Consider the following 19,555-nt stretch of genomic DNA (forward strand, 5'->3'; position numbering starts at 1 on the left):
AGTCTGGGCCAGGGCCTGGGAACCGGGTCACCCTCCAGCTGGGCAAGCTGCTTCATCTGTCCAAGCATCAGCTTCCCCATCTATCTATGAGGATGGTAATCCCTCTTGCAAGACAGTTGAGACCACCAAATTAGCAGAAATATAGATGCCTGACTCATCGGAGATACTTGATATTATTCTTTCCCCTTTCCATTCCCTTTTTCAAAAGGAGGAAAAGTTACTTTCTTTGCCTCAGGCTTCACTACTGACATGGAGCTCTTAAACACCTAAGGACTCCTGCCTGACTTAAACTTATGTGGGCTGAGGCTGCATTGTCTCTAACTTGGAAGAGGAGGGGATATGGCATGGGTGGGAAATAATCCTGTCTGTTTAAATGATTAACATTTTTCTCTTGGGATATCAAAATTTGCATTTAAATGGATGTCTTAAATAACCTGTTTTATTCTTTATTTGCAAAAAAAAAAAAAAAAAAAAGATGAAAGACAAGTGTGTTTGTTCTGACGAAAAATGATCTCTCCTGGCCTTTAGAGAAATTGAGTTGCACATTATGCCCCTTCCTTAAAGGTATCGCTGTCCGTCCTCTGTAGATAATTGAAAATCTTGCCACTTAAATGGCATGAAAGATGGAGAAAGCAGTGGAGAAGCGTAATGGTGTGGTTCGCAACAATAATTAGAAATTTCAAGGCGAGAGAACGGTATTTTAGTGCAGGTTATTGTGTGTTGGGAAAATACTAATTAAATGGGATGAATGGTAGTTAATGGTGAAATTCCATTCAGGCACACAGCCTGTCTAGTTTTAATGGGTTTCATTTGGTTTGGCTAAGAGTCTCTCTTCTATATTGTTTGATAAGCTCTTTGTGTATTTTCAGATTTGCTGGTGTTTGAATCACTCCTTGCTCAGTTTTAAATTTATAAAACTTTTCTTGGCTTTATAAATTCTTAAAAATAATTGTATCTATTTGTCTGTGGAAAAAACAGAAGCACGTAAAGTTATTTTGTGGAACTTTAAAAAGTGGAATGAGAATTCTCAAAATGGCTGAGATGCTAATTCTTAAATTAACTTTTCACTTTAACAGAGTTTCAGGGAAAGTTCCCATTGTAATTCTTTAAAAGTTGGCCAAATGGTTCTAACACTTATGTGGAAGTTGAAACACATGACTATAAATAAGAAAAAAATTTTTTAAAGAGAAACGAGAAAAAAAGAGAGTTTGATCATATATCAGAACATAGTATAAAACTACGATAATTAAAATAGTGTGGCATATAGGAAGGTGCCTGTCGGTAGAAAAAGTTAAAGAGCCTAAACTAAATGTATTTCTATGTACAAGTTTAATTATTATAAAGAAATTAAATTTTTTAAAAATTGGTGATAATTATTTCCTGGTTGACTACAAGACATTCATGTAGCTCTTGCTGTAAAAGATAATTTTTATACGGCCTTTACTTTATGTTGTAAACCAAAAGAAACCCCAAATGGATTAATTGCTTTGAACTTTAAAATCAAATCTTAAAAAAGAGTTGAGCCCATTACCACCTGCTGGCTTTCAGATTCTTGAAGTTTTAATTGTTGACTATAAAGGCTCTAGGGCATCAAATGGGGAGAGTTTTGGGGTCCAGATCTTCAGGAAGTGCCCCCACCTTTCTGCCTCTCCCTGAGTACCCTTTATATGCTGGAAGAGTAAGCTGGTTTTCTTCCTGGGGAGGCAGAGGTGTGGAAAGAAGTAAACTCATTCACATCAGCTGACGAAGAGCTAAGTGCGGCTCAGTTGTGCCCTCCCCAGATGCCAAGCAAGGTCTCAGGGTTCCAGAGACCAGAGGTTTCCTAACGGGCGCCCAGGCAGGGGCCTCGCTGGCTGCAGGAGGCATTCAACAGCAAGCAGTCCTGGAGGCCCTCTGCCTGCCTGGCCCAGGGCCCACCCAGGGCAGCAGAACTTAACAAGGCAGCTGTGGGCCCTGCCCTCACGGAGCAGAGAGAGGTGACATTTATCAGTGCACCACACAGGTGTGGGATTACTCGTGATCGAGTCGTGAGGCGCTTCACAGGCATGTGATGACAAACGGAAGCCAGTCGCAGGAATCCGGAAACACCTCCCGTGCAGAGGTGGCCTCTCAGCTAGGATGTGAGGCATGAACAAGCCGAGGACAATGCGGACCGAGTAGCTGGGATGTGAGGGTCCTAGCGTGGAACCCCAAGGGCCAGCAAGTCTGCTGGTGGGGCAGGTCCAGGCAGTGTGTGTGGGGAGAGGTGATGGGCCCAGTGGCCTTGGCTGCAGCTGGTGGGGGGCAGACCCGAGTGGGCCGTGCTTCTCTAGACACAGTCCGATTAGCTCCTGCTCGCTGAGGGGTGGGAACGTGATAAATGCCAAGTGTTTGCTCATCTGCCCCAACTGTGTCCTCTCACGTTCCAAATCGTGACTTCTCTGAGCTGCAGTGAAGAGGTAGTGATGGTTAGTTTCAGATGTCCTTGTGGGTGAGTCTGTTGGTTCTTGAGGCATCCCGCCCCCAGCTCACCCCATCACCCCCACCCTTGCTGCTTAAGGGCTGGCCTTCTGCACGCATGGCTCTGGTCGAGGCTCCCACCAGGGAATGCCCCATGCCCCGGCCAGGCCCCCTCGGATCTCAGAGGCTTGCCTCCTCCACCAAGCAGGCAGAGAGCTCTCTGAGCTGAACTGCTGGTGTGGGTTCAGCATCCACCGTGGGAGGCTGTGTGGACCCTCAAGAAAGGCTCGGGACTCTGAAATCCTGGGATGTAGGCTTCTCTCCTGGTCAGTGTGTGACGTGGGGAGGGACAGCCCCGCCGCCCTGCAGTTACCCCTCCGTCGGGAGGTGGGAGCCCACACTTCAGGGGGTGTTGAGGATAAATGAAACCATACCGTGCTCAGCCAGTGCTGCGTTTCATCAAATTCAAGGATACACATTGTGTACTATTTAGAAAGAAAGAATTTATGCTTAACCAAACCTCATTGAGAGATGATGACCACTTTTGGGATATTAAGATGTTTGAAACAAAAGAAATGTGTCTTCCAATCAACAAAACACAGTAATATATACTCAATCTGGGAGCAGTTATTAGTAACATACTGGGGAGCCCTGGGCAAATTACCATCCGCGTAGCTGCCTGACACCCTCCACTTGGGACCCCTTCCTGCCAGTGACCAAGAGCATTGCTTGACCTGCCTCTGTGTGTGACTTGTGCCCTGGCTCCTGCACCCTCATCCTCGGATCAGACCCCCAGTCAGAGGAGTTGGATTGTCTTTGAATTTCTGCCTCCCAAGGAGATCCATGCATTGGACTCCAAGCCTCCTCGCCCCTGGCTCTCCTGAATCCCCCAGCTACTGTGTTGAGGCCGTCCGGATGCCTGCCGAGATGGGGCATCCTGAGAGGTCCCCACATGTGCCCCCAGTCAGGAACCAGCTCAGCAGAGGTGGGAATCAGACCAGCACCCAGGAAACAAGCCCACAGTCTACAGTCTGGTCGACCTGTTGCCCCCCACCCCGAGCCGGGCTGGGGTCTCCGCCAGGCCTTCTCTGATGTGCTCTCCAGGATCTTCCCAGGACTGCACTGCATTTTGCCTGCAGGTCCAGCTGGGCACCCCGAGTCCCTGGACTCTTGGGCGAGGAAGATGCCATCTGCTGCACTGTGACTTGCTTTTTCCCTCTTAAGGGATGGCATCACCGGAGTCTAATCCTTTGGCAGGATGGCCTGACCTGACCCCGTCAGTCACCTGGGTCCCCAGCTCCACGGTGCATTGGTCTCCGTATCCGTCTTAGAATCACCATCATCACCACCACCACCAATTTGGTTAATGAGCTGGGCTCACACAGAGACACTTCCATTTAAGTTCGTTAAGGAGATGAGGTTCCTATGATTAAAATTTTTGTTGTTGAAAGGATAGAAAATTATGTAACACTGGTAGAGATTTTTAGAATTGAGACTATAAACCGCTAAAGCTTTTAAATCCACTCACTCAACAAGTATCTGTTGAGTACCTCTAGAGTCTGAGGTGGCAGCAGAGAAAGAAGTCTCTGGTATCAGGAGATGACATTCTAGTGAGACAGCAGACACCCTCATCTATAAATGACTTGGAAACCATGGAACTAATTTTTAAATGCCCTTTAAGATTTTCTCCGTACTTTGGGAGGTCTCATCAGAGGGAGACTGATGAGGATATCGTTGCGCAGTTACTCTTTCTTGATCTCTCTTGATGTGCCGGCCAGCCTTCTTGGGAAGAAACCTACAGTTGCTTTGGTTTTTGGTTTTCATAGCCTTTAACAGAATCATTGGAATAATCAGCCCAATGGGAACTCCTTGAAGAAAGTGTAGCAGAGAAGGAGTCATCGTTCCCTGCCTTTGAGACAGCCAAAACCAAAATCAAGCAACACCCCTAGGAAAGGTATTTTTGCAGCCCTCAGACTTTGTTCTCTGCCTTGCCCACCCAGCGCATTAGAATCTCTGGTTTTTCTCAAATGAAGGTAGACTCAGTAAAAGCAAACATGATTATTGTTGCTATATCTGATTCCTCTTGGCCTTCTCTGCCTTCAGACACATAATCCTATCTCTTCTATCTTGACCTCGCTGGGCACACACTATGTAACATGTTTGATACTAGTAGTAGAGAAATACCTCATTGCTGAGGCTTTGTAAAAAAGCTTCGCCTCACGGGCCCAGAAGTGGAGACAGACGGTTGACCGGCTCCAGAAAGCCAGGGACATTCTCACCCACACTGTGAAATCCTGACCCAGTGCCCCCCGACATTAAGCCCCTCAGAAATGAAAGCCAAAATAATTTTTTTTTTTGGTCTGGAAGGGGCAAGGAGCTGTAATCTGCTGGCATTCACTAATCAAAAGGAGATTGGCTGGAACATACAGCCGCATGCCTAGACTCATTTGTAATTTCAACTGGGATTTGTCTTTCCCCAAATATCTGTTGAGGTCATACCCAAAAGGAGGTCTCCATTTGTTCAGCTGTTTTCTGGTAAACAGAGGAAACTCAAAGTTCAGCTCATCATTTTCCTTCTAGAGCAGCACAGTGCACAGAACTTTCCGCGATGGTGGAAAAACTCTGTATCTGCACCGCCCGAGATGGTAGCTACATGTGCTTATTGTGTATTTAAGGTGGGTCTGAAGAACTTGACTTTTTTTGACATTGACATTGAAGTCGCTCAGTCGTGTCCAACTCTTTGCGACCCCATGGACTGTAGCCTACCAGGCTCCTCTGTCCATGGAATTTTCCAGGCAAGAATACTGGAGTGGGTTGCCATTTCCTTCTCCAGGAGATCTTCCTGACCCAGGGATCGAACCCTGGTCCTCCCGCATTGTAGGCAGACGCTTTACCGTCTGAGCCACCAGGAAGACATCTGACTTTTTTTTAATATAGTTTAAATTAGATTAAATTTTAATGGGCTAGCACAAGTCTGGAGGAGCCTCTGCAACTCCAGGTGATTACGTTGGCCCGGGTCCTTGTAGACAGTGGCCTGGGAGGAGCTCTTGGCACTTGGTATCGCATCTGTATGCAGACCTCATGGATCCGCCCTGGTGCCCGAGGCAACAGTGTGCACACCGCCAGCAGACTGTCCCTCACTGGCAGCTCCCTGGATAAACAGCACTTGTCTCTTGTCTCTTCCAAGTCGGGTACCTCGGTGGAGCAGTTTTCCGTGACTCTGAGTTAGCTGAGTCACAGAGCCTGGAAGAGAATTCATCATGTGCCCATTTAAAACACAGACATCTTTTAGGGTTGGAGCAAATATCTAGAGCCACAATTCTGAGAATTTTTCCAGCATCACCCAAATGATCGGACTGGCAAATTCAAAATCTCTTGTTGATTTCTGATTCCCCCACCCACACACACAATGGAAAGCCCGTCTGCATGAAAGGTGGTCATCCAGGCAGAAGGTTTGGTTTTTTTCTTTAGTGACAAGAGATAATTACTGTGGGATTGATCAGGCATCCAGAGTACTGGAGCAAATAAATTGTGCGGTGGCCAGTGCGGGCGGGGCCTGGCTCCTAATGGAAGTGGTGGCTGGGTCATCTCACCGTAATGTGGCTTGATGGAGCGTCTGCATGGGGCTGCTGTAATGTGCTATTGATATGCAGCCAGCCAATTTCCCCCGTGTGGCCGGGGCTGTGAGCCGCTGGAGCAGAGCTGGGCTGCACAGAAGTAAATGAAGAGGAAAATTGAAGTAATGTTGTATTATAAATTTATGATTTCATCTGCTTGACCCAGAGGATGTTCGGCGATGGGGGGTGGAGATAAGATCCCCCACTCAGGCAGATGCCAAATTCTCATCTTTGTTGTATAGGAGACGATTTTGACATGTCCGGGAAGATTGGGGTGAGGCCCCAGATTGGGGTGAACTTGACCATTTTTCGTCCTTCCTGTGCCAGGGAGAAAGCAGACACAACGGCATTGTACTGGTGACCCGAATCTGGGGGGGACTGGGCGTTCACCACCCTCCACCCCACCTACCCTGAGGGAGTCTCAGCGGTCACACATAGGCTTGTAATTTGCCATCATGTTAACACTGAAATATGTAAGACCCCAGTGCTAAAGTTAGAGGCAGAGGAGCCATTTTTCACTAGGAAAACCCCTCAGCAGTGGTGATTTGGCTGTTTGCATATAATCCACTTATCAATATTGTTGAAATAATGGTAAGAAATCTAGTGCTGAATGATCTGATTTGATAGCAGGTGATTAATTTGGAGGAGACTTGGGCAGACCACCCATGAAATAGATACCAAGGAAGGAGCCAGTGTGTGTGTGTCCACTTGAGGCACCCAAGTCCCCATCTCTGTCACCCTTTGCCCGTCGGGTGCCAGAGCTCAGCGGACTCACTGGGGTCTGTTCCTCTGTAGTCAGGGTAAAGCTGCCAGGTCACCCTGGCTGGTCTGGGCAGCCGGCTGCCAACCAGGAACCAGGTGCTGGGAGAAAAACCTCATGGGGAAAGAGCAAGCAATAAGACCCTTTTGGGGTGTAAACAGGTTTTGATCGATTGGCCAGTGAGTTGCGATGGCAGATTTAGAAAGGCTCTGGCCAAAGCAAAGGAAAGGAGCCACCACTGGTTTCTGTTGAGAATTGGGGTCTCTGGTGAGAATTAGCACCGCAGGGGACCTGCAAAGGTCCCTACAGATGGCACGACTCAGTCACCCCAAGGAAAGGGGGTCACCCCCCATGGCATGGCCCTGGGCCAGAGGCAGGGCTGGAGAACCCGCCTCCTGATGTGCAGTCCAGTAAGCTTCTGTCCCGGCTCTTGACAGATCCTCCGGTCAAGGCAGAAGCTGTGACTCCAATAAGCAGAGAAGTGAGGAAGGGTGAGGCCCACTTCTGAACCTCCGAGGGGCTTCCCCAGTGGCTCGGCGGTAAAGAATCCACCTGTAATGCAGGAGATGCAAGTGCGATCCCTGGGTCAAGAAGATCCCCTGGAGGACGGCATGGCAACCCACTCGGGTATTCTTGTCTGGAGAGTCCCATGGACAGAGGAGCCTGGCAGGCTATAGTCCACTGGGTTGCAAAGAGTTGGAGACGACTGAAGCGACTTAGCATGCACACATGAGGCATAAAAGCACTCAGAGCAGGCAGCAGGAAGACCTGCCAACCCTAACTCATGTTGAGGCTCCCAAGCTGGAATTTCATGAATGGTCCTGGTCTTCAGCCATCACCTACAGGGTCAGAAAATGCTTGTAACTTGTGAGAAGCCACCTTAAAGGCAGATGATGTCCCCCCAGATCCTGTCTAGGGTATTTACGTTGCTGTTTGGAGCCACGGGGATACATGTGGAAACCTGTCACTATCATCCTTATGGCTGGAGGGAGTGGAGACTGTCCTAAACCCGCCCATCAGAGCAGCTTTCTACCAGCATTTTGGTGACAAAGCAACAGAAATAACTCTGACTGCTGTCAGCAGTAAAGGAGATTATTGGAAGGGGCTTGGGCAAGGCACAGAACTGCCAGGAAGGCTGGGGGACAGGAAGGAACTGAGGAGCTAGGCGGTCAGCCACAGTCCAACCAAGGGACAGCTGAAGAATGATGTGGTCAGGGGGCAGCTGTTGGTATTAGTGGACCCTGGGCTCTGTGTGCTGCTGACTCCAGAACAGATTCTGAACTGCCCTCCTTCTCTGCCCTCCTGGCCCCTGGGGCAGACTTCCACTGGCCCAGCCCAGGTTCACGGTCTGTCCCAGCAGCCAGGCTCAGCAGGAGCAGGAGGGAGGCCTTTCGAGACTCAAACACAGAGAGAGGTTTCAAGTGCCAAGCAGCCAAAAACAACCACAGACGTCTGGCTCAGAGGCCAGAACACAAGTTGGGCAGGTGGTGGTGGTCGTAGACTAGGTGGGAGGGTGACCAGGGTGGTATTTTAAGAGCGTGAAGAGACTGAAATTCTACATGAGCAGAGGGAGACGGAGGGGCCTGGCTGGCTGGAATCGGGTAGCCATGGGTATCTGACGTTCAGGGTTACCCCCAGCCTTCTTTGTATCCTGAATCGAGAGGCTAGGACGTGGAGAGGGGCACAGTGAAGGGTAGGGAGCTGAAGGGGCTGGTAACAGACCAAAGACTGCATGAGCCCCAGAACTTGCCAGTGGTTACCACTGCACCCCACGCACAGCCCAGCAGCAGTTTCCACAGGCACCCCTCAGCTAGCCACCACCCCCGGGGTACCCACTGAGATGGCGCCTGGAAGGACCATGCTTGCTGGGAAATGCCGGCGAGACTTTGCGTTGATGCTCGTGGTCCATGTTTACAGCCGGGAGCTCCCCGTTCTCCCAGTGCCTTGGGAAGACGCGGTGGCGTCTCCCTGCCTGACACGGCCTGGTCCCCGCGTCTCCCGGGCCGTGTCTCACTGGGCCCACTGTTTTTCCAGAAGCACGGGGTCAACCCTGAGTTTGCCCCCAGACTGTAAACCCCACCCCCGTCAGTTATGCTCTGTCCATGGTGCTGGTGCTGCCGCCTCAGAAGGAGGCATTACAAGAACTTTAATCTCCTACTGTCAATAGCTTTAAGGTAAAGTATATTCAGGGTAAGCTCTGCAAATGTCAGCACCAGTAGCGGGCCCAGGGTCTGGGGCTAACGCATGGCATTTACTCTGCAGGTTCAAGAAAGTATGTGGGTTTTAGGGGTCGCGAGGCAGGTACGCGCGCTAGCAGCTCGCTCCCGGAGACAGGCAGTGGCGGAGCGGACTCCCGGGATCTAGGGAGCCTGGTGGGGCGGGGCGGGAGAAAGTGGTAGTCGGGTGGACATCGGCATTTACACGTGGCGGAGCGGAAGAGTTTGGCTTTTCTTGCGCGCCTTTGAAAACCGCGCCTGCTTGTGAGTTGAGAGGTCCGTCCGAAGCCAAGCTCGCGGACCTGAGCAGCGTGGGCGATGTAGGAAGCGCGCTCTACTCGCGCCCCGCGCCCGGAACCACCCCCGCCCCACCCACGAGTGCCCATGGTTACGCACGTGCTGACCATGAGCGCCCGCCTGGGACCCGTGCCCCAGCCGCCGGCCCCGCAGGACGAGCAGGTGTTCGCGCAGCTCAAGCCCTTGCTGGGCGCTGCGAACCCGGCCCGCGATACGGCCGTCTTCCCCCGCGACGAGCTGAAGCAGCCGAAACACCACCCGCAGGCGCAGCCCGCTCCGCCGCCCGCCGCAGGACCGCGGCTGCCCGCCAAGGAGCTGGTCCAGACAAGATGTGAAATGGAGAAGTACCTGACACCTAGCTTCCTCCAGTTTCTGTAATTCGAGAACATAAAAAGTATAGACGAGACAGTGCCTCAGTCCCAGAGAACAGTGCCCAGTTCTTCACTGACAGTGAAGGGTTGCCTTACAGTATCAACATGAACGTCTTCCTCCCTGACATCACTCACCTGAGATCTGGCCTCTACAAATCCCAGAGACCGTGTGTAACACACATCAAGACAACTTGTTACCATTTTCAGCCACCAGAGTGAGACGACAGCCCCTCCCGCGGCCCCAACCCAGGCCCTCCCCGAGTTCACCAGCATATTCAGCTCCCACCAGACCGCAGCTCCAGAGGTGATGAATATTTTCATCAAGCAAGAACTTCCTACACCAGACCTTCATCTTTCTGTCCCTCTCCAGCAGGGCCATCTGTACCAGCTCCTGAATACACCGGATCTAGATATGCCCAGTTCTACCAAGCAGATAGCAGTAATGGACACTCTTAACGTTTCCGTTTCGGCCGCCATGGCAGGCCTTAATGCTCACACCTGCGCCGTCCCTCCAACCGCCATGAAGGAATTCCAGAGCATGCCCCCTTGCACATACACCATGCCAAGTCAGTTTCTTCTCCAGCAGGCCACTTACCTCGCCCCCGCCCCCGTCACCACCAAGCTCAGAGCCTGGAAATCCAGATAGACAAGCAGAGATGCTTCAGAATTTAACCCCACCTCCATCCTGTGCTGCTGGCAATTCATAATCCAAATTTACCTGCCACCCTGCCAGTTACTTCACAAAACATCCAGCCTGTCAGATACAATAGAAGGAGTAACTCCGACTTGGAGAAACGGCACATCCACTACTGCGATTACCCGGGCTGCACAAAAATTTATACAAAGTCTTCTCATTTAAAAGCTCACCTGAGGACTCATACTGAATGTATACTGTTTTAGACGGAGAAGGCAATAGCAACCCACTCCAGTACTTTTGCCTGGAAAATCCCATTGACAAAGAAGCCTGGTAGACTGCAATCCATGGGGACACGAAGAATCGGACATGACTGAGCGACTTCCTTTTCACTTTTCACTTTTATGCACTGGAGAAGGAAATGGCAACCCACTCCAGGGTTCTTGCCTGGAGAATCCCAGGGACGGCGGAGCCTGGTGGGCTGCCGTCTGTGGGGTCGAACAGAGTTGGACACGACTGAAGCAACTTAGCAGCAGTAGCAGCTGCCCAAATAGGGTCTAGTCCCCAGCAGGCTGACGGTGGTGCCCCAGCCGTGGGTGAGTGGTGACCCCAGGCCCTGGGTAAAGACCCCCCACTGGAGACAGTCACTTTGTGGAGGAAAATAACTCACGCTGTTTCTCACTCCCACCCCTCTCCAGCTTCTCCCACCCGAGGCGGCTGCACTCACTGACATGGTCTTTCTCTCTGTGTTCAAGGCTACCCCAACTTTGTGGCAACCTATGGCCGCGGCTACCCCGGATTTGCTCCTAGCTATGGCTATCAGTTCCCAGGTGAGTGGCTTTGTCTCCTGGGGCTTTGGGGACGTGGGAGGTGGACTGCATTGGGTGGGGGGGGGAGGGGCCCTAAGGAGAAGCAGCTCATACTTAAGTCCATTCACAGACCAGCCTATAGATCTAACTGGGTCAGAATGCAGTTTCTGATTAACTGAAGTGTTTCACGGGTGCCGGGTCACAGAAAATGACTTGTGGGGGGCGGGGGAGTATTGATCAGGAGCCCTCTGTCCGCTCCCCCTCCCTTTTCTGGAGCTCCTTCCTAGTTCTCTCTCCCTGGGGAAGGGACTGAACTCTGGGCCCAAGGTTTTCTGCAGCCCTCTGGCTGCCAGCACCCACGTGCCTTGCTGTCTGGACCCCATCGTCCTTCGCCCTCCCCTCCTCCAGCTCTGATGTCCTTCTGACATGTGTGTGGGGTGTGCTCTTGGGTTTGGATCCCTTCTCCATCCTGAGGGGTGGGGGGGTGGGAGGAGGGGTGGTTAGAGTCTCCTTCCCCTCTGCGTGGGCATCAGAGACTCAAGGCAGAGCCCCTGGTGTTGCCCACTCACATGCCCAGGCTGCCCAGCTCACATGTAGCTAGGGAGGCCTGGAACCCTCACCTGGGGGGCCAAGGACCCTGTAGGGATGGAGAGCACTGCTGAAGGAAGCGATGTTTTATGCGGCTTGCTTCTCCCTAGAGGGGGCCAGCCAGCCTTTCTCAGACCTGGAGAACAGCAAGAATGTGTTGGGGTGTTTGTGTCCTCAGGACAGCTGGAGTTCTAGAGAAGATGTTAGGAACAGAGTTCTTTCGCCTTAGGTTCTGTGCTGTGGGAGGAGGTTCTAGAGAGCTGGACCTCCACTCCTGGTTGGTCATCCTGCCAGACCCGGAGGCGTGAGCTGCAGGGAGGCCAGCGGGGTGGGATGTGGCCCTGGCGGGGGTGGCGTTCTAAAGGCAGTGGAGATGGGGGCTCATGGTGGGCGAGGGCTTCAGTCCCACCTATGCTCGGGCTGAGCTTCAGAAGGGGAGGGCTGTGATGGGGGAGGTAAGGAGGCACTGGGACCCTGGGAGCCGTGCCCTCCAGGGGACAGGTCCTCACCCAGCCACAGAAGCCCTTGTCTTGGCTGCCCAAGACCACAGGCAGGTCATCCAGGGTCTCAGGGCCTCCCTTTTGTCTTCTGTAAATGAGGGACTTGGGCTAGATGGTCCCTGGGTCTGATTGGAAGGGGAAGGTGGAGGCAAACAGTAGACCCAAGAGCAGAGGTTCAGGTAGCGGGAGTGAGTGGGGGGGCTTCCCCACAAGCCTGTCCCCCTGGCAGGGTGGTCCCCCACCAGGGCAGGGCCCTCAGCAGGAGTCCCCGGCTGCCCCGAGGGGGACCCCCCACCCCTGCTCATCTGCAGGTGGCAGCTCCAGTGGCCATGGGCCTGTCCGAGCAGGATATAAGGCATCCCAGGCCGGGAAGCTGGGCACAGTCTGCACCTCCCCAGGATTTCCCCTGAAGCCTGGAGATGTAGAAACCCTGTTCAAGGGGATCACCACCAGCAAAGGTCAGGGCTCGAATTGGGACCCAGGTAGCCTGAGTCGTAACTGCCATACTTCCTCTTTCTAGCATCCATCCGTCCAGTACAATCAATCACACCAGCCACGTGAAGCTTCTAAAATTTAAATTAAGTAAAATGAAAATCCAGTTCATCAGCCACACTAACCACATTTCATTTACTCAGCAGGCTAGTAGCTACTGTCTGTGCAGAATATAGAGCATCTAATGGGTGGGACATCACTGTCCTTTCTCAGCCTAACGATGGGCAGAGGCAGGTGTTTCTTAACACCGACTGCCTCCTCTCCACCTGAGCTGGCGCTCTCCGTGAATCCCCCTCTCATCTGCCGCTGTCCCTGCTACTCTACCTGTGTGATCTGGGCTTGCCGCACACCCTTCTAGCCTCACAGTTGGTGTTAAATGCCTGCCTCTGCCCACTGTTAGGTTTCTATGAAAAAAAAAAAAAAAAGAGAGAAATGTGCCCATCAAGAGGGCTAGACGCTTCGGGTAGTTATTAGAGTGGGGAGCAATTCTCTTCCAGAAAGACTGAGTGATGGTGCACCCCTAGGGATGCGGCTCCTTCCCACGCCCAGATGTCTGCTGTGTGGTCCTACCTCCGCCCTCCTGGATTGGTGTGGGGGCTGGAATTCTTACGATCCTGATCATGGTCTCCCATTTCCTCACTTTTTTCCCCTCTGATTTCAGTTCGGTCTGTTAATTTCTGTTCTTTTTTCACTTTGCAGACTATTGCCAGTTTCACAAGACACAGTTTTTATCAGCTAGCTCTTAAGAGAGGCGTGACAGATTGGGGCTTGCTCCCATCGCTTGGAGAGAGGACAGGGTCCCGGCCAGGGCCACCCGGCTGCCACCAGTGCCCGCCGAGCACTGTCCCGGCTGCCTGTTGGCACAAACGTTCTTTTTCTCCTTCGTAATTCTTGGGAAGGACTCACGTCCCCAATGCTTCACTCAGTTTTTTAAAGTCAGCTTTGTTCCCCAGTTCCCTCCCAGTTTGCTTTTTGTCTGCACTGGGACTCCCTCCCCACCGAGGCCGCTTGTCACCCTCCCAGTGCAGCAGGCCAGAGGGGAACTTCTCTCGAGCGGTGTGGAGCTTCCTCGCGGGAATCCAGGGAGAAGGCATCAGCTTACTTTAAACAATACTGGTGCATTTCATGGATGGGCTGTTCAGTGCTGGCCCACAGGGGTGGAGGATATGCGACCTGTCCACTGTATCCTGTGGTGGACAGTTCCAGAAGTGAACACACACGCACACAGATTGTTCTGTAAATACTAACGTGCACAATGTAATCTGGAAGAAAAATTGTACAAACATATCTGGGTGTCTTTGTCTTTTGGAGCCAGCCCCTCTGTGGTTGTTGCTATAATCATGCACACTTATCTCTGGGAAGGGGGCCGTGGAGGCACCCTGGTGAGGCCTCACCTTAGGCCCTGTGGGCACCGTCCACTCTGGGCCCTCTTTCCCAGCACCTCTGCCCCCACCTGGCTGCCCACTGGCCTTGCTTTCCCAGCTGGCTTCAAGGGCCTCCTAGCCCACAGGTCAGAGGGGATGGGTATAGAGGGCTCATCCTGATCAGGTCAGGACCCCAAAGGGCTTCCTTTCCCTATGAGCCTGATCATCCACTTCCCTGCTCTCTTGGATTAATGAGCTACGTACGGCTCAGTTGGCCCCTCAGGAATCACCCCTTGTTCATCCTCAGGGCTTGTGAGAAGTGACCTGCGTGCATCTGTCAGATGCATTTGATGTAAACCCAGCCATCTGTCTGAATGTCAGTGTTCCTGATGACTCAGTGATAAAGAACCCACCTGCCAATGCAGGAGACGTGGGTTTGACCCCTGGTTCGGGAAGATCTCCTGGAGAAGGCAATGGCAACCCACTCCAGTATTCTTGCCTGGAGAATCCCATGGACAGAGGAGCCTGGCGGGCCCCATGGGGTCGCAAAGAGTCAGACACGACTTAGCAACAAGCATGCACACACATCCTTTAGGCCCAACGTGTGCAGTTTGGCTCATCTCATTAAAGATGCTTGATGTCGTCATTGGTTAATTTCCTTTTATTTTCCCACAGACTTTTTCATAGATGCTATTTTTCAAAATCTGTATGGCTTTTTTTTTTCCTGCTTGTTTTGTTCTGCTGTGAATTGCTTTGCTTTAGTGAACTTATGCTAGTATACTTAGCTCACAGACGTTCGAGCCATTGTGAATTTTCCTCATCTCCATAAATAGTTCATCTGTGCTTCTCCCTAATGACATTTTATTTTTACCCCCATAAGCAACTAAGGTAGAAAAATAAAATGTTTACCATGGATGTGCTCTGTGCTGCCGTGTCTCAGCCTCACAGCACCCTGTTCGCACTCCGGGAGAGGTGACTGCACTAAGTAACCGGCCCCAGTGACAGCCTGGTGCGGCTTCTGAAGGCAGGTGCACTTGCCCTGGTGGTCTCTGCCCCCAGCCCTCCCTGCTTCCTCTTGTCTCCTACACTTGCTCGAGGCGGCCCTGTCCTTGAGTCACAGCGGAGCACAGGCGTGCAGCAGCTGCGTGGTCCACCCCGCCACCCCTTCCTTCCTCTGCCTTCGCCCCCACCCCCAAGGGAAGACACTGCTGAACATCTGGAGCCCCTGACATCTGTACACCAGGTGTGTGTGAGCCCACACATGCACTGAGCACACCAGCCAACATGTGGTTTGCACGTGGCTTGCTTTCCAAATTCCCCTGTACGGTGGAGGTCCGAGGAGGCACCTATGTTGCAGGATGTAAAGCTAGAAGATCTCATTTCCAGGTCCTACTTGCTACGCAGTAGCCATGCGACCTTGAGCAAGTGACCTAGCCGTCTGAGCCCTCGACATTATAACACTGCCAAGGTTGTTAGAATTAAGTAGGATATTGTGTATATGTGAACATGCCTTGTCAACTGGTAACTGCTGTACAGCTGAAAGTTTAGAAATAGTGGGCATTAGTGTTCTTATTCTGTCACTTGCCAGAATGGTTTTCGCTTCCTCGTCACCCCCGATGAAGCTGCCTGCTGGGGGATCTACTTATCAGTGAAAGAAATGATTGGGGATCCCCAAGAGAGTTACTGGGACTCCCTGCTTTACCCTTCCTCGTCCCTCCCTCCCCATTTACTGATCATCAGGCCCTGGATTAGGTACCAAACATCTAGACATGAATAAAATCCCTTCTCAGGATGCTCATGGTCCAGCTGAGGGAGAGAGAACCAGCAATCAAACCCACTGGCATCCTGGGACAGGTGCTTAGCTAGAGAGAGGGAGTCTTTTTCTGCGACAAGAGGACAAAACAGGCTGCTAGTCCTGCCTGGAGTGGCACCAGAACTGGGTCTTACCAAGTGAAATAAAATGAGATGGGTAAAGAAAAGAAGGAATTACCCCCCAGGCAGAGAAATGACTTCCTTAGACACTGAATCAAGTATTTTTTAAAAAGAAAACAGTATAATAATGGCCTTGACAAAATAAGAATTTGTTTTTTCTTTCCAATGTGGAAGAAACCTGGATGTCGCTCTGTAGTATCAGGGATCTGAGTTTCTCTCATCTTTGTGTTCTTTTCTCTTCAACATAAGACTGCATCTCATAGTCTGAGGAGGCTGCCCAAGCTCCAGCCATTGCATACTTATCCCAGAAGAACACATCTCTTCCCGTTAATAACACTTCTTAGAAGTCATGTGTGGCACTCTGTGTAGATCCCTTTGGTCAGGCCTTAGTCATATGTCCAGATGTAGCTGCTGGGGAACCTCAGAAATGTCTGTCTTCCTGGTAACTATGTACCAGCTAAAAACAGGATTCTGGTATTAAGGAAGACACATGAAATAGATATTAGGGGACACTTAGCAATCTCTGCCACAAACCTGAGAGAGGATACGGTGCAGGTCCTAGGGATTAAGAGCAGTTCAGTGTATGGGGTGCTTGCAAGAGCATCTTGGAGTGGGGGTAGGGGAGAGACAAAGTTAGAGAGGGAAGCAGGGCTGAGTGAGTGTTGTCAGGTTCCCGAATTCACAAATTTGATCCCCAAAACACATGAAAAGTCCTTAGGGTGAAGTCGCTCAGTCGTGTCCGACTCTGTGACCCCATGGACTGTAGCCCACCAGGCTCCTCAGTCCGTGGAATTTTCCAGGCAAGAGTACTGGAATGGGTTGCCATTTCCTTCTCCAGGGGATCTTCCCAACCCAGGGATCGAACCCGGGTCTCCCGCACTGCAGGCAGACACTTTACCATCTGAGCCACCAGAAAAGTCCTTAGTGACTTTTAAGTCGAGGAATGATGTGATCATCTCCAAAGCGAGTCAGAAGTGGTTTACAGGGGTAGAGGGGGCAGTGAGGAGCGTGTGCAGGTGCGTCAGAAGGATGCCCCCCTCTTTCTGCACTGCCCCGCCTCCTCTCTGGGTCTGTTCCTCTCCCCGGCCTCAGGTTGACTATGGCCCTCTGGGGGTCTTTCCGCTCTACTGGGAACAGCACGGCTTCATTCGGCCCCAACCACCAGAAAGTGTCTCAACCACAGTCTTGGCTACTGAAGTGGCCTCAGACTCGGGGCCCTTGGGACAGTCAGGAGGGTCAGGCCAGCACCCCAGGTTCCATGCTCACACCTCCCTCCTAGGGCGATGGTCTGGGGACAGCCAGGTGGGACAGGTCCCAGGTGGGGAGACCCTGGGCTTCTGGTTCTGAAAGTGCCGGTTTGAGCTTCTGTATCCTCAGCAATGAACATTGGTTTCATCCCAGATGCTGATGAGGACTGACTTCCTGGGGCACTGGCCTGAGAAGAATCACAAGGCCAGGTCTTAGCTCAGCAGAAAGGGGGCTGTGGTTGATTAGCGATGCCTGCGTGGTGGCCGGATCTGGGGCTCAGGCCTGCTCACTGCATATTTTGCCTTGCTTATTCTAGCCTAATGACGGTTCTCAGACGCTGGTTGATGGTTTTTTGGTCCCTCTGAAAGATGGTCATTCTGTTCCACATGGAGGGTATGGGTCTTAGGGTGGGGGCCGTGGCTCACACTGATGCTGTTTCCTCTGGGGGAGAAGCTGCTGTCGTGCATCTTTGGCCAAGGCTCTGCAACGGATGCTTAGGTCAGATTGTCTGGTCTTTAGGCAAAGACCAAGGCTTAGGGGTCTTGTCTTATCCTGAGCTGAGGGCCATGGCTTGAATGTGGAAAGCGGAGGGAAGATAGCACAAGATCTCTTAAACCAGATGACCGGCGAAAGCAGCCTTGGCCATAGGAAAGGGGCTACTTCCGCAACCAGCTCCCACCCAACCTGTCAGTTCTTTCCAGTTTACAAGATGTGGAAAGTGTTCAGAAATGCTGGCAGCTGCCCTGCCGAAGGCCTGGGGTCCTGCCTGGATGGGGCCCCTGGGCCTCAGGGAGTGACTCCAGGGACCTCTCGGCCACCCCTCGGCCAGCCCACCAGGTGGCCGACCGAGACCCTCGTGCTCAGGCCCTGCTCAGGAGACCGGCACTTGCACTCCCACCAGAAAACGTTCTGCTTTCTCTGCTCAAGTTCTTGGAGAGAAAGGAGCGAGCCTCCCTCCCAGCCTCTGTGACTTGGGGGAGGTGATTGCGGGGCCGCTATGGTGGAATCATAGGACTAGTGGCTAGGGATGCCCCCTCACGTGGACGTCAATTTAAAGTGAGGACTTTGCTCCTGCTGAAGTTTGTAACGAGTCCCTTCCTCACTCCCGGCCCCAGAACCGCCCTCGAGGGGAGCTCTGGTGGACCATGTGGTGCCTCAGCTCTGCCGGTACCTCCTGGCTCGGCACTCCTGGCTGGCTTCAGATCAGAGCCCCGTCAGTGAGCGATGGCTGGTCCTCACTGGAGGGGACCTCTTCTTGAAATGCCAAAATGGAGGTTGGCTTCCCAGGTCCATTGACAAGAAGAGTCCCGGGGCCCACAGCTCCATGTTTCAGCACTGTGACTAGAGAGGCTCCGTTGAAAGGGGAAGACCCTCCCAACCCAGCAGCGGGCTCACATCTGCTCCACCGCCAGCCTTGAATCTGCACCGCCCTCCAGCCCCACCCTCATCTCTAGGATTGCCCCTTCACAGACCACAGACGGGACCCTCAGGCAGGCTCGAAGCCTCAAGCCAGCTCTCCCTGTGGTCCGCCCACTCCCATGCCACCCGGCCCGATGCAGACTGGCGGCTTATCCCCTCATTTGGATATTAAGTCCAGGTCAGTCAGGACAGTGCAGCTGCTGCTTTAGAAGAAAATGGGGAAGCTGAAGTCAGCAGCATACCCGGATCCTGGCGTGAGCTGCGGGTGGGCCACCCTCCCACGCGGCCACCTGTGCTGGAGAATTAGAAGCGGACGCTCTTCCCGATGAGGAAAGCAGAGCGTGGTGCCTAACCGGCGCTTAATAAATGTTTGTAAAATCAATTGGAGCAGTCTGAATTGACAGGGATTGCGGATTTCACTTTTGATCAGGTTTCTGCGCCTCTTGAAACTCCCTCTGCACAAGTGAAGGGAAACGTGATTCGGTGTGCTGGGGCTAGAGCACCCTATTCTCCAAAGGGGAGTGAGTGGACCAAGTTCTTGCCCCCGGCTTGCTGTGGGAGGCCAGCCACCTCTGGGCCTTGATTTCCCCGTCTGTCCAACGGGATTACTGACCCCTGTCCTATCCCCTTCCTCAGGCTGCTGAGAGGGTCGCCGGCCGGGCACACGCTCCAGCTCTGGGAAGGGGGCGTGGCCCGGCCAATCCTGTGCGGGCGGCAGTGGGCGTGGCTTCATGCCGTTCTGCGCGGCGGAGACTGAGGTCCTGCGTGGAGCCCCCCAGACCGGTCTCCGCCAGCGGTGTCCTCACGCCCCTCTCACTCCTTCGAGGCCCCTGTACCATCAGGCTCACAGAGCCCCCAGTAAGCCCGCC

At 52.5% G+C, this 19,555-nt stretch overlaps 1 protein-coding gene and 1 pseudogene across 15 annotated transcripts in view; both read left to right on the forward strand.

The window, feature by feature from the left end:
• MSI2 (musashi RNA binding protein 2) overlaps positions 1-19,555 on the forward strand; it is a 406,300-nt gene that overhangs the window by 347,665 nt on the left and 39,080 nt on the right. For 13 of the 15 annotated variants that reach the window (XR_011562222.1, XM_070774274.1, XM_070774272.1 and 10 more), the window contains one exon: positions 11,090-11,164. Coding sequence is in view for 14 of the 15 variants with exons in the window: in XM_070774274.1 (XP_070630375.1) it covers positions 11,090-11,164 (75 nt within the window). In the remaining variant the exon portion in view is untranslated. Of the gene's footprint in view, positions 1-11,089; positions 11,165-13,422; positions 14,011-14,394; positions 19,065-19,555 lie in introns of those variants that run through there. The other 2 variants (XM_070774281.1, XM_070774280.1) reach the window with 2 other exon arrangements.
• Positions 4-11,083, forward strand: LOC139177716 (Krueppel-like factor 5 pseudogene; annotated as a pseudogene).

Source organism: Bos indicus, chromosome 19 (genome assembly GCF_029378745.1).
Source record: "Bos indicus isolate NIAB-ARS_2022 breed Sahiwal x Tharparkar chromosome 19, NIAB-ARS_B.indTharparkar_mat_pri_1.0, whole genome shotgun sequence".
NCBI lineage: Eukaryota > Metazoa > Chordata > Mammalia > Artiodactyla > Bovidae > Bos > Bos indicus.